The sequence below is a fragment of the Microcebus murinus genome, chromosome 9, assembly GCF_040939455.1.
Source record: "Microcebus murinus isolate Inina chromosome 9, M.murinus_Inina_mat1.0, whole genome shotgun sequence".
NCBI lineage: Eukaryota > Metazoa > Chordata > Mammalia > Primates > Cheirogaleidae > Microcebus > Microcebus murinus.
Window position 1 is genome coordinate 31453350 of NC_134112.1, and position 15493 is coordinate 31468842.

Sequence of the window (15493 nt, forward strand, 5' to 3'; positions counted from 1 at the left end):
AAACAGCAGAAATGTATTTCCTCATAGGTGTAGAGGCCAGAAGTCTAAATGAGTCTCCAGAGATGCCTTCCTCCTGCAGGCTCCAGGGAGAATCAATTTACTTGACTCTCCAGCTTACATAGGCACCTCCATCCCTGGCCTCAGGGCTCCCTTGCTTCTTCTCAAAGCCAGCAGGGTAGCATCTTCAACTCTGTTCTCTCAGCCCCTTTGTTTCTGTGGACACATAGGCTTCTGTCTCTTCTGACCTTGCCTCCCTCTTACAGGACACTCCTGATCACATTGAAGGCATCCCTTGATAATGCACAATAATCTCCCCAGCTGAAGACGTTTAATTTGATTACATATGCAGAGCCTTTCTTTTTTTCCATATAAAGTAACATTTACAGTTTCTGATGTTTAGAACATGGATGTCTTTGGAAGGCCCCATAATTCAGTCTGCCACCATGCCCTTGGCCAAAAGAACATGCCTTTCTCGTAATCTTTTATTTGAACGAGAGTTCAGCTGGATGTACAGCTCAACGTCCAAAAGTCTTTTTTTATTCTTTCAGAATTGTGTAACTATTTTATGTTAATATCTTCTTTTAGGTTGCCAGTGTGATAGGTGGAGTCATTCCAGTGAGTAATTAGATTTTGTTGTTGCTGTGATTATCTTCGGTCCACCATAGCTTCACATTCCTCTAGTGGTGGGTTGCAGTTGCTTGTGCTCCAGGTAGGAGCTGAGGTGCTGGAAGATTTTGCTCAGTGTAGTACCCCACCCTCAGCTTGAGTCCCCATCCATCACAGGGAGGGTCTCCTCCCACCTCTCGCCTCTCCCTCATTGCTAGATTGCTGTCACTTGTTACTCCCACCTGTTATACTCATGGTGAAGGGTGAGAGGGTATAAAGAAGATTCTTTACCATTCTAGACCAGTCTCAGCTGAGAAACAGCCTGTGCCCCTGGCCTCAGGGCTGGGATTTTCTTAGTCTTTTGCACTTTCCTTCTTGTGACAGCCAAACTCTGCCTCGTATCTGCATCCGGTCTTGAGCAGGACCTCTATTTAGTATAGGCATAGGATGTCAGGCCCAAGATGAATTCCTGCCTCTCTCCCCTGTGTAAAGAAATTTTCTTTCACTTTTCCTTCAGTGATAGTAGTGGTATATATCTGCACAGGCCTTGGAAATGGCAGGCTTTGCTACCCCTCTGCCAGGGGTTTAAGGCTTTTGCTTCATAAATGAGAAGGTTGAAGGAAGAAGCAGGGCTTTGCAGGCCCCCACCCCAATATTTACCCACCCCATCCCCTACAAACCCTCACTTATATGACAGACAACCAATGTCTCTTCCTCGTGGGAAAGACACAAAAGGTGACACAGTTTCTATCAGACTTGAAAGCAGAAATCTCTAAGGACCTTTCATAGAGAAAATCTACTCAAAATGTAGAATGCTATTTTCATAATACCTTCATTTCATCCAACGAGTCACAACCTTAGTTATCTATTGAATACAATCTAAATTGGAATCAGATGAATTTCATTTGGAGGGCTATTTTTATTTCCTAGTGTAGCACTTGATGCCCTATAATTGGATTGCTACATTTATATTGTCTAATAGTGTGAGCAAAGCAAATAACTTTCCCTAGATTTAAACAGCCCATAAATGATATATTCTCACATAAAATTGTTCCAGCTACATACACACAGTTATTAGCTTTGCTTTTTAAAGCTAATTTGTTGTTTACTTGCTTCATAATTTCTATAATGTGGATATATGCACCCTGGATAAGTTATGTTGAACAAAAAATACTTTGAAATAGCATGGCAAATTCCTGTATAAAATAAGGTGCATTTAATTTTAGAATGTAACACAAGTTACTAATTTTCTAATTATTATTATTATATAAAAAATTAGCAATGGTAAGTGCAAAGAGGTCAGTTATAGTTGATCAGGTATTCATTGAACACTTCTGGTTGGATTTGCTAATATAATACACACTGTACTAGCTCTGAAAAATACTTTTGGAAAGCATTTCCATTACATTATTAGAATCAAAGTAGTTTAGACACTTAATAAAGCCTTAAATTATATGTGTGATTTCTGGCCTTGATGTGTGACCTTGAGTAAGTCTCTAAACCCATTTGGACCTGTGGTTCCCCATGTCCCCACATGTAAAACACAAGGGCTAAATTAAATCATCTTTTAAGATTCCTTCCAGTACTAATGACTTGGGGTAAATAAAGCCAATGAAATAAAAGATCAGTGTACTGCTTTGGGGAGCCTCCTTTTCTCTTCTATAAACTAGGGTGGCTAAATTTCATCAAAGATCTTTGCTCTTCTCCAGAAATTCCATGATTTTATATACTTCCTGTTACATGTGTCTATTTTTTTCTCAGATTACAGGTTTCCTCTAAGGAATGTGATTTTGAATACTCTAACAGAAGGAATTATTGGAGAGCATTTACACTCTAGGCCTGAGGGAGCGTGAAAAAATATTGCTTGATTCCTTTCCTACTCTTCCTTCCCTCTCCAAAGTCCTGAACTCCCATTTCTGAGCTCCATCCAAGTGAAGTGAGATAATAGGAAGCAGCAATTTCATTGCCACCTTGATGTTCCAACAAAGTGGCTGGGACAGAGAACCCTCCTTATACTCCCGAAGTCCCCATGGGCTTTACTATAAATAAATAATGGCAATGATTATAGATTTCAAAGCAGATCCAAGGAACACAAAATACACAGCTTTCAAATTATTTCAAGAATGAGCTCTGAGTGAATGGACTTTGCGGCTGAATAATGGGCTAGTCATGGAAACTTAAGGAGAAGGACATACTTGGGCTTTGATCTGAAGCTTGAAGCACTGAGAGGTACAGAATTGTCTAAATGAATTTTTTGAACACAGCCTTGAAAGATGTGAGATGGGATCTAAGAGGATGGCCACCTACACGTGGCACACATTGGGTGGTCTAGGTGTAGGTGGCCTAGACCTATTGGATGGTCTTTTCTAAATAGCTCTTTAAGCCTTCTGAAAATTATGTAAGTAATTGCATTATCTGAGTTTCTATTTTCTCATGTTGTTAAAGCCTTAAAAATATTTTGCTAGATCTATTTATAGTGTATTAACCCTTGTCTGCCACATACTTTGTGAATATAATCCCAGTTTATTTTTTGCCTTTAAGTGTTGTAATATTTTTGACTACCAGAATTATAATTTTCTCTATTAATATTTATGAGCACTTTCTATTTTGGTCTATGACTTTGGGGCTATTTTTAGAAAATCTTTCCCACTTCTCTAAAATTATATAGGTATTAACTTTGTTATCTCCTAATGCACTTATAATTTTTATATATTTAAATACTCAAACTATTTCATATTAATTTTGGTGTATGATGTTAGGGAAGGTTAACAAGTTATTCTAATTCCATTTATAAAATAAATAATCCTGATACTTTCCCCATTAATTTGAAAAGTCATCCAAATTGTATACCAAATTCTTACATATCCTGTGTTCTCTGGTCTGTCTTGCTGTACCACTGCCTGCTTGATAATCATTTTGTTCCCTTATAGGGAAAGTTTCCTTACAACAACTGCCCTTACTCATTATTTTTTAGCAAATGTTCTTGCTGCTTTTTACATTCATATTATCTCAGATAACCCTTAAAATATTTTGATATGCATTTTTTAAACATGTATCCAGTCATGAAATATTAAGTTGAAACTAGTTATATTATTAGTTCTGACTTAAGATAGCAAAATTTTTGTTAAAAATCAAATGAAAACAAGTTTTCTTTGGAAATCAAAGTTTTCTTTGCGAACATGAAGCCCTTTAGTGAACTTATTACTTATTAAAAATGTATTACTTTATGTATATGATTTAGCTCAAGTTAGAGGTATGTGCAAATTTTCCAAATGGCCCTAAATGTTTCTATCCAAATTAAACTATTTACCATTTAATGATAACCAAAATGTCTAATAGTTTGACATTGGTAGATGATTTGATGTGGCTGCTTTTGCAAAACAATGATGTCACCACTGTTTCCATTTACAAGAAAATACATGCCATCAATTGTTTCATCCCCTTGAGATCTTTTGGCCTAGCCACAAGGACAGTCTTTCTGGGAGAATGAGGAGGTAGCCATTGCACCAGTTTGAGAGGTACAAAGAATGTCTCTAAAGAGAAACACCTCCCTATCTGTTGTCCTATCTTTTTATTTTTGCTAGATTCTTCCTGCAGGATAACCTCTTGAGTTCTCTTACTTAGTATGTATGAATAACTGTATTACACCACTTTTCTCCCCGAGAAGGGATAAAAAATATAGGAAGGAATAAGAAAACATTGAAAGGAAATAGGAGGAACAAAACTCTAAATTTGTTTACTTCACAGTTTTGCATGAATTTAAAACTGATTTGAGTTTTGCTTAAATCCCATAGTTACCTCCATCAACCTTGCAAAAAATAAATTTTCATTAGAGTTTAAATTTGTACCCTTTACTATTATTCTATAGTAAATGTTTTTATTTTCAGCTTTTGATGAGAATTTTACATTTTCTAGCTTCCCTGAAGCAGTGTTAAGAGCAAACTAATATAAGCTAAAATCTAGGGGTTCTTCTGTCTTTGAATATGGAATAATTGTTTTTATTTTCCTTTGCAGTTTCTTCTTTGTGGCATTTGTGGAATATTGTGCGCCAAAAAAAAATCAGGACTTGTCGTAAGTTTTTCCCTCGTTTGCATTGTGCATTGACGTGTTTGAAATGTAAAACTTCAAAAACAGAGATGATGAGTAGCCAACTTTCATATACTGAATGCTACCAACTTAAGATAAAAAGGAGACTGACACATCCTGGAGACTGATAAATCCTGGCTTTCTTCTTTTCAATAAAACCATCAAGATTATTAGAGACTATGACAAAACATTACCAACAAAAAAAAAAAAAGCTTTGATAAAATCTTGAAATGCATGAATATGCAAGCTTTAATAACTGCTGTGGATGGCAGTCTCCAGTTTTCCAGTTTAGAGACTCCCAGACAATTACCTGAATTCTTCAGTGAGCTAAAAATGATAAAGTTTGAGTTTATGAGGAATTTAACTGTTTAAATATGGAGCTGGGCCTAAGGATTATTGGATTTCTTTGACTGTGCAGCTAATTTTACAAAGCAGCAAGACAGCTGTGTTGCTATGGTTACAGTTAATTCTCAAAGATGTATCTTATTTTATTATATTACTGTGGATGCACATGTGTTTTCAGATGTTTTTTGTGGTAGTGCTGTGTGTCACTGGGGTGGGGAACACACTCCCAGTTAACTCTGATATTGGCTGGAGGAGAACCGCTACACGCTGCAGTGCTATTCCTCACTGCCTTCCTTGACATTTTATGAGTTTAGAAAGAAGGAAAAAGCATAGTTTATTTTATTGAGTACAATAGGAAAGATCATAGACCTTCACAAATTAGCAAAATGAATACTACACAAGGAACCTATGAAGCGACCTTTGAGCATAGTTTTCCAAGGGCGGGTCAGTAATCTGAGCAAGGCGGGAAATGGAGAGTATTGTAATTGTTTTCATTTAACCTGTTTTTCTAATCGCATCTTTCTTTGTGAGAATATCTATTGCAACAGAAAGGATGAAGCTCTCATTGCTTTAGTTATGTGAGATGTGATTTTTAAAAATTACATAAGGGACATAGGAAACTTTTGGGAGGAAAATGTTTTCTTAGATGCTTGTAATTTGTATCTATGATTCGCCATTATTCTTTAGACATGGCCTTCCTTGTTCCTTTATCAAGAGTCTTTATGACTATGTAGGAACAAATCCTTGGGAGAAGAAAGTGAAGGAGAGGAGAGGAGAGGAAAGGAAAGGAGAAGAGAGGAGGAAAGGAAAGGAGTGAAGGAAGGGAAGGAGGGAAGGAAGGAAGGAAGGAAGGAAGGAAGGAAGGAAGGAAGGAAGGAAGGAAGGAAGGAAGGAAGGAAGGAAGGAAGGAAGGAAGGGTTTTTTTTTTTTTTTTTAAGATGATAGTGTTACTTTTCTGTCTCTCTAATTCTCTTATAAGTAATGAAAGAAAAAAATTCTAAGATCTAAACTTTTTAGAAACTACCATCCAGGTGAAAGATGTACATACTATCAGAAGTTACATTATCCTTTGGTACTTTCTGAGGTTTCCATGATGGCATTTACCTCTCAAGAGTCTCTACCTTCCAATTAAATTTTGTAAAAATTTCTCCATTCCAAATATCTCTCCAGTATAGAACTAACAGCCTGATGAAATTTGAAAATAGTATGTGGTTATAAACTTGGATACAGATTTTAATATTTTAATTTCTAAGTGAGAATGTTCTGTCAACACATGTTAATGAAGTATCATGCCTTTAAGGAATTGATGAGAATAACATCAGAAAAAATATGGGATTTCCTGTGATAGAAAATGAAATGTGTCATCTACTTTCTTAATCAACAGTAATTTATTAGGTGAAGGCTAGAAGGTAATATCTTTCTATATTTTCTGAGAATGAGTAAACACCAAAATATACCCCCAAGAAACTGCATGCCATATGAATATAATTCAAAGTGGAATATAACTGGTTGATTCTACTTTAAATTGTGAGCCACAAGCTCCCACTTGACAGGAGGACTTCATTATTTGGTAATTGATTTTTTATATTATATTTAATCAAGTATGAAAAAATTTTATTCATTTATCATTGGATTTTCAGCCCTGATAATAATTACTAGGAGACAGACACAATAAGGAATGCCAAGTTAACTTGCAGAAATGAAACCAACTATTTGTAGTTCTTATTGCCCACCATGCTTTTCACAGTGCTATTTCATACATCCATGGCCAAGCGCTCTGCTGGGAAACTGCACTTAGCTGAGATGACATGTTCTCAAGGAAGACTTGTCTAAAAACCCTGTTTGGGCTCAATGCCCCTCTTCTCTGCTCCAAGGGCAACCCATTCATCCATCTTTTTTAATATTTGCTGTGCCATGTTGAGATATTGGATTTTCTCTTTCATAAGATTTCAGCACACACAAGAGGAATAATTATGAGTTTTCTTTGTAATGCCAGCAGCTGCCTTGCTCAGGACCTAATAGATGCTGGGTGCTCAACAAGTGCTTACTAAACTCAACTGTTATCAAAAAGCAATATCTGATAAAGTAAAATTAAATACTAAAGTTAGTAATAAAGCTGTTTCCTTGGATAATTGTAGCAAAGAAGGAGATCAATAAAATCCAGGAATGCTTTCTGAGAAATTTTGGACTTGATTAGTCCCTTTCCATATAGGAGTCCAAGGAAGAAGCAAAAGCAAATGAAAAATATCATTCAAGTGCAAATGAGCTATATTGATGGACAAGTTAGGTGACTAAAGACTCTGTGCCAGAGATAGAATGAAAATAGGTTGAACAATTAAGTTAGTATTAATGTCACATTAGAAATTATCATGAAAGCCATAGGAGAATTTAGAATGATGCAAAAAACAAAATAAAATTATTAAAGTTATTAGAGTAGTCAATGGAGTTTATGAAATACAGAATATTTACTACATGGAAGGCATTGTGCTTGGTTCTGCCAGGAATCCTATGATATTTAAGTTGACTGAAACTCCCCACCTCTATTAATAGAGTCCCAGATCAAACCAATAATAGGATCCTACATGCATCCTACATGTCTCCAAAACAAACATCAAAGAGTTATTTTGGAACACCTACTGCATATTCTTCATTGTGGTATCACAGAATAACAAAAGATTTATGAGATACACGGCCAGTTCACAGGGAGTCCCTAAACTACTTGTCGGGGAAAGCAATACACACACAATAAAAAAAAAAAAAAAAAAAAAAAGGATTTAACTAAATTCCCTCAGCTCAGATTTGAAGTTAGGTGGAACTTATAACAATTTAATGAGAAGATATTTAGATACTTTGAGAGGACCGACCCAATGAAACTACATTTAGAGTCAGAAAATCTGGGTTCAGTCCCTAATTTGAGTTTAAGCTAATCACCATGCACTTTTCCAAAATGTATATAACTAACTCTCTCAGAGAATCGCTGGGAGGATTAATTGAGATGATATCTGTTAAAATTACTAGCGTAGTAGACACAGTAGATATTGAATATTATTTAAATCTGAATCTACCTAGAAGATAAATTTTGTTTCAGAGTTTTCACAAGACATATCCTTGGCTTTAATATAGTCAGCTATCAATTTCTGAAACATTATAGTCTAACCCTCTCCGGTGAGTCAGATTGCATAGAAACTTCGCTGACAGGATAACTCTTGTTCTCTGTGAAACACCAAAAGCACGTATTCTCTATTGTAGGTTAGCCATCCTTGACAGGAATGGATACTGTGTTCTGGTCCGCTTTGCCTCCCCAACTTTAACGCTCCCTTTCTCTTTCTTATCAGATGATCCTCTTTTCAGCATGCTGTATCTGTGGACTCATTGGCGGCATCCTGAATTTTCAGTTCCTTCGGGCAGTCACAAAGAAGACTTCTTCCCTGTATCCCCTGCACCTCGCCTCCATGTCTCTTGCTTGCATTGGGATCGGGGGCTGCACTCTCTCTTCCTGGCTCACTTGCCGACTTGCCAGCTATGAACAGAGGAGGATGTTCTCAGAAAGGGAGCATTCCCTGCATCACTCTCATGAAATGGCCGAGAAAGTGAGTTGTTTTCTTTTCCTCTCACTGCTATCACGCGGTGAAGACTGCAGTCCACTCTAGCTGAATCAACTTGCAACTTTACATGACAATTTGAAGAATCAGATTTTATAAGTTTGGCCGTATTGCATTGGAAACTTTTTATTATTTTTCCCTATAATTCATGGGTACACCTATTTTTCAACACAATTTTGTAGCCAGTCTATTCAAAAACACAGTTCCTAAAACAGCATTTCATAAAATATTGAATACCTTATAAATATGGATTTTTATGTATTATACTGAGGAGAAACACATAAACTAAATACACTCTCTGCTCAATAATGCCAGTTTTAGAAATTGCATGAATTCCCTTTTCTAGCTCATCCCTTGTGCTTGTAAGTAGATGCATTTGATTATGTAAATTAGACTTTAAGCATAAAGGCGCTTTTTAATAGGGAGACAAAAAGCCTTGTCTATCAGTGCAGATATTACAATCCATGTAAAGCTTCATTTAACTCTGATCTAAACTGTAAGCATATTTGGATAGCTTTGCCTTTTTTTTAAACAATGGTTCTTGCATAATTGTTTCATGAAACCCATACAAACAGGAAGTTACATTAATTGCATAAAAGGACAAATAAATGGTATAGTGAAATGTCTGTGTTGCTACTACATTTTGCACATATTTTTAATATAGTTCCTGCTACTGGATCTATTTTAAAACGAGAAAAGTATCTGTAAAATAAACTCAGATATGATGACTACATCATATTTTGCTTTATACCATGAAAATAAAATTGCATAATCACAGAGTAGAAGAATAGTAAGACTCACTGCAACTTTTCTTCATAATGTTATTTTGAAGGAAAAAAAATTATTTATTCTGCAAGTTTATGTTTTCATTTTGTGTACAGTCTGTATACATTCAGATAAGGAGAGGAGCTGCTCATACATTATCCCCAAAGAGCAATTTTAAACAGATCTGTGCATGTCCTTCAACAAAGAATTAGGAGTATAAAGGGCAGGACTTGTCATTTAAAGATAGGTTGTTAAAAATAGATGATCATTATGTATTTGAATAGTGGCTCTCTCGTGCTTTTATACTAGTGTGAATTAGTTTTTTGTGTATATGCTTGTGCAATATTTATCGTATGATTGTTATATTTATATTAGAGATTGAGGGCTATTGAAATAACCGACTTGCCCAGCTGCCCGGTGGTGCCCCCGACACCAGAGTTACCTACAAGGTACGCTGATTTCTAGGGAGTTACCATGTTGTAATGTCGCTGCAGAAAGCACTACCTCTTCTCGGAAGCCATGACGCCGACAGATCAGTCTGGACTGATGCTGTAATGTTGTTCCTCAAAGTATCACTTTCGTAAGAGCTACTTTGAAGAACTGACATAAAACTTCATGGCAGAGTCTTGCAGCTTGAAAGTTGGTTGAGTATTTACAATATTCAGCCTGCCTATAAACATCCAAACACATTTCTGCTTGGATGATTCATGACTCCTTTTATTCTCTGCTACATCATGATTTTGACTCAATATCATCATTCACGGACCAGAGTTTTGCTTTTAATAATAGATAGGTCTGGATAAAGACAAACTGTGTATCTCCCTCATGCCCACATTGCATGAGCAGATAGCCAAAGTTTGACACTAATACAGTAAAAATTTTGTATGGAAAATTACTTCATGTAAAATTATCTGATGTGATATATTTACAATTTATTTCTTACATTTCAAATTGCTGAATATAAATACTAATAGGTTCTTGCTTTGGTTAAACAGACTAATTGGAACTACAGAAAGTCATATAAATAGTATGGCCCATTTGCAGAATGTATGTCCATTTGCAAATAGCCACATTCACTTCTGCCCAAACTAAAAGTACAATCTTCTTATTAAATTAAGCACGCCTGTTTGCAAATAAACTGAAAAAGCATACCTCTTTGAAAACTAATTTTCACCATTATTTCCTATCAGCGATTTTACTGTGTCCATGCTAAAGTAAATACAGCTAAGAAAACTATTTTATTTTGTAAAATTTTTTAAATTGCTTTTTTGTAAATCCTGCAATAAAAGGTTAATATATTGGATTAGATTTTTTAATGATTTTTAAGCAGTTTTAAATGGAAAGTAATTGCAGGAGAAGAAAAGGCACCTCAGATTCTTATTTCTATAAATTCTTTAGGAAATTGTTTTTTTCTTGTAGCAGGAGAAATAGGAAAAGACATAGGAGTACGTTTTGTTGAAGGTCATTTTGGAGGGATTATTTCTATTTATTTTGCCAGCAGTGGTGAATTCTTGATTGAAGCCTCAAATCAGATTTCTTAACTATAAACTTAATTCCAGCCCAATAATTCTAATATATTTTCAGATTTTAAATAAGTACATCTCTGGCAGACTTTCATCATGTAAATCTCTAACAGATTCTCCAAGCAGAAACTAGATAGAAATAGGAAAGAGATCATTGAGACAATAATTTCCATTTGAAATGTTCTTTACTGCTCTTTTGCAAATAGGCTTGTTCAAGCATGGAAAGATTCTGTCAATCTATTTTTAAATAATTTTACCAACATATTATTTATAATATGGTGCACAAACCATTATAAATGTGAATGGGCCTCACATCTCATCACTTTTTATTGTGTTGGGAAAGGTTTAATATTTAATAAAACTTATGCATTCAAAGCATCAAAATTTTTCTTAAATTAATATATTTTCTATAACTCCATATGAAACTTTTTATGTTGGTTTATCTTTTATATCTATATTTTAATTGCTTTCCCATGTAGTTTTTCTTTTTAACTTTTTAGTAATTGATTCTTTAAAAACATGTTAAGAGACTTCATGTTTGTTTTTTACTGTATGAGTGATAGTGTCATGAAAACAATCTTTCCTGATATGATTTTAGTGATTCATCATTAAAAATGATCAATGATCCTCTTGTGGGCCTTTTCTTAGCAAAAAGGCCACACATTTCTCTATAAAATAAAGATAACCCCTAGAATGTATGGGCACTTTGTTGATATGTTCAGCAGAGGAGCTTATGCATTGGAAAACCTTGGGCTTTTAGCCATCTTCTTTTTTCTAGGTAAGGTCCTTCTAAAATAGAATTGAGGAAAGAAAGAGGAAACTCAGGGAAATGGGCAGAGAATGAACTATTTTTGTGCATAGAAGACTTTGGTCTAATAGACTGTCACTTCGGCATTTTCATGTGCTCCAAGATGCCATGAAATTTCATTTCCTCAAATGCAACAACAATATCAATCCTTGTCCCTCCCCAAAACTCAGCAAGATTTTCAATGGCTTGAAATTTCTGTTTTGCAAACCCATTAACCAACTCAATGTCTTACTTTGAAAGTGAAATTTAATTAATTCATGTTATTTTCCTAACAGGAAATGACAGACAATATGAGCAATGGAGGACCACAACTGATATTTAATGGAAGAGTATAATCAATGTTTTAAAGAATTGAACATTTTTTAGGATTTTCATGAGTCAAGGAGATACCAAAGGACTAAGAGATAAAATTCAAACAGTTCTTGCATTTGCTTTTACCTTTCCTGAGCATCCACCAAAATTATTCTTCCTCAATTTTGCCTCCCTTATTTCTCCAACCTTTTTCATGGTGTAAAAAACTTTCCGGAAATGTTCTAGTACAGTAATTTCAAGAGACTTTCCAGATTATTCTAAGAAGACTTTTCAGGAAAAAGTAATAAATAAAATATAAATAAGATTCATATTCTACACAAACACTATTTGACTAGCATGAGTATTAGATTTGTAATGACATATTTCATATGAGTAATTGAAAAGTGCAAATATCAAGAAATAACAATAACTTATTAATGTCTTTGTTTTGAAAGACAGATGGCTTCAAGAATGCCACAATTCAAAAACCTCAGTAATGCCTTGTTATAAAAACATTGTAATTATTTTCAACTTGTGAATGAACTATATTTCATAATTTATTTGTAAACCTAAACACAAAAAGTGATTTTTTAGAGAGAGAGGATACTAATCAGTATGATATTTTTGCATTTTTGCACAAGAGTGAAAAGTTGTAACTGAATATCATTTAAGGAAAATAAACATGTTTTGATCATACTGTGTAGATTGATCTGCATGTTCATGAATGATCCTAAGAATAAAGTATGTGTGTGTGTAAAAATACTGTAAATATAGAAAATGTATACAGCATATATTTATAGCATACATGAATGTAAATAAGTAGTAGAAAAGAAATTGTGATGTTGTGGGGGTATTATCAAGATGGGATTCCAACAGGGATGAGAAGGCAATTGCTAAAGTGTTTTCTATGCCCACAAATTCACATATTTAATTTCTACTAAATTTGTCAATTTTTCTTCTTTTTTGTTAGGTCTGTTTTGTTTAAATATCATTGTGGCTGATATTTATGGAGTTGAGTGATCTGAATACTGTGGAATAAAGATAGATTACTTAATTATTTGGAAATTTTATTATGATTGTAGTATTAATGTAATAGCAATTATTAAGATTCATTTATAAACATGACTTTAAACTACATACTTTCATATTTATAAATAAAGACACTATGACTTATGATTATTCATTATATTGATGTTCTAAACACCTTGCAGCCCAATTAAATGATGCAAAGGCAGATGATTTATCCCCCAAAAATGAAGTTATAATTACTTTTATTATATATTAATATATTATTTGCTATAATTTAGGTGTTCTGTTTTGTTTTACAACTCACATTAAATAATATAAGACAGTCCATATATAAGAAAGCATATATCCAAAGAACCTGAGAGAGTTCTCTGTAGAAGGAAATGAAAAGATAGGTTTACATTTATATAGCTAGATTCAATCCTTTCCTTCCATAATCTGATGTTAAAATAGCAACCAATGACAATACATATAAACAGGAAAACAGCATAGCCTTTGAAAATATTTATGATAATATAACCTCTGATAACAGATGAAGAAATCTAATATTTTTTAAAAGCATAACTCTCACTGTATTATATACTTTTATTTTCCCCCAAAGCTAATCAATTTTCAAGTCATTTTTATCAGTTACTTACTGAGTAATAGGTAAATTAAAATATTTAATATCCAGTATTAGAACATATTATAATTTATTTGAAAAAACCATGGCTTTCAATTGTGCTAACAAAATATTAATAACAATAATTGGAGTTAATACAAATTTGAAGGCCTTTTATTTTAAAGCAACATGATCATCATCATTTAACCTATTTAAATCAACTCGTTAAAAAATTCTGGGTGTATCTATTCAACAGAAATAACTTGCCATTGGTTGTTTGGTGTGGTTTTTTCAAGCACATTGTTCAAGTGCTTGAAAATTTAATTTTGACAATACATTGAACAGTGAACTGGAATTATTGGATACAAGAGTTCTTCACTAGGAATGCATTTCCCAAGCAATATATTGTTAAAAATTTAAGCTATATCTAAGGAAATCATTTTGATATTTTAACAGTTCAACATTATGGTTTTTGAAGTCTCCTAACTCATTTGGATAACTTCATTATCTAGTACATTATAGAAATTTTCCATAAATGCAACCTCAAATAGTGAAGTAACATCATAACTATTTATTTGATACCAAAAGCAGGCATGATCTTTGCCAATGAAAATCTAAACTATACAATGCAGATATTTTGTGTGTATATGGTTCTACTGAATTTATGCAAGAATGTAGTTTTGTACTGAAAGAATAACCATTGACTCTAATTTTTGGTGGCTATTCTCTGTAGACATGTTTGTACAATACATAATTTTAATAAATTAGTAAGATGTTTTGATGCCTTTTGAACTAATTTATGAAACCACACATAAAGAACAAAAGTAGACACATCACTGCTTTGACATAGAGTTAAAAAGAAATGCAATCCTCACAATTATTCAAGTAGTCCACAGTGTATGTTTATCCAAGTACAGATATATCTTTGAATGTAATTATTTCAACTCAATGTTTTCAAGGCTAAGTTTAGAATGATTTACTTAGGATGTGTTGTGATCCTTTTTGAGACAAGTGGGAGATGTTAGGAAGACATTGTTCAAGTGCTTGAAAATTTAATTTCGACAATACATTGAACAGTGAACTGGAATTTTTTAAGTGACTACATTATAGTTTTAGTATGAGCCTATCCTTGGGGAAAAGTAATGTGATATTAAACCATAAAAAATATGTGAACCTGGTGTGGTGAGATGATGCTTTAGAGAGTAGCTATAAAGAGGTGGAGTTGTTATGAGCATAGAAGAAGAAAAGTGGACTCACCGTGGAAATTTTAAAATATATATGTGTATGTGTGTATGTATGTGTGCTTGTATATATATATATATACACATACATATATATACACAAACACACTGGTTTAGAAGTAGACCATAGTACAATGACTCTGCCAATATATCTATGTAATAAAATGGTGTGCATTGTAACTACATATAGTGTCGGCTTTCTTTTCATTATAAGACAAAAATAGTTTACATCAATGGCTAGATGAATAAATGTGCTGTTCTGAGATTGGCAGGGGACAGGCTGCTATGAAGGAGAAGAAAAGAAACAGTCACAGCTAGAGGATATAGAATTAACAAAGAATATTATTGAAGATAAGAAAGACTAGAATATGTTCAAATGTAGAGAGGGAGTGGTTGAAGATACACAATGAAATAATCATAATAAGAAAGTGAAGTCCCTGCAGAGGCAGGAGGAAATAAGATACAGATCATAGGAGACAGAATTAACTACAAGTTGGGCTGAGATTGCAGGAGATCTCACAAATGAAACCACAATATTTAGAGAATGTGGATTGCCTACTTGAGTTTGTCAAATTGGTTGCTACTAGCAATTGGGGTGG

At 34.0% G+C, this 15493-nt stretch overlaps 1 protein-coding gene across 4 annotated transcripts in view; it reads left to right on the forward strand.

Moving 5' to 3' along the window:
• The window catches only part of TMEM196 (transmembrane protein 196), a 54768-nt gene extending 39522 nt beyond the window's left edge, over positions 1-15246 (forward strand). For 2 of the 4 annotated variants that reach the window (XM_012781001.3, XM_012781003.3), the window contains exons 2-5: positions 4621-4677; positions 8373-8627; positions 9780-9853; positions 12011-15246. In XM_012781001.3, coding sequence (XP_012636455.1) covers positions 4621-4677; positions 8373-8627; positions 9780-9853; positions 12011-12017 — 393 coding nt within the window. In that variant the 3' untranslated portion in view covers positions 12018-15246. The remainder of the gene's footprint in view (positions 1-4620; positions 4678-8372; positions 8628-9779; positions 9854-12010) is intronic. The other 2 variants (XM_012781004.3, XM_012781005.3) reach the window with 1 other exon arrangement.
• The last annotated feature ends 247 nt before the right edge of the window (positions 15247-15493 follow it).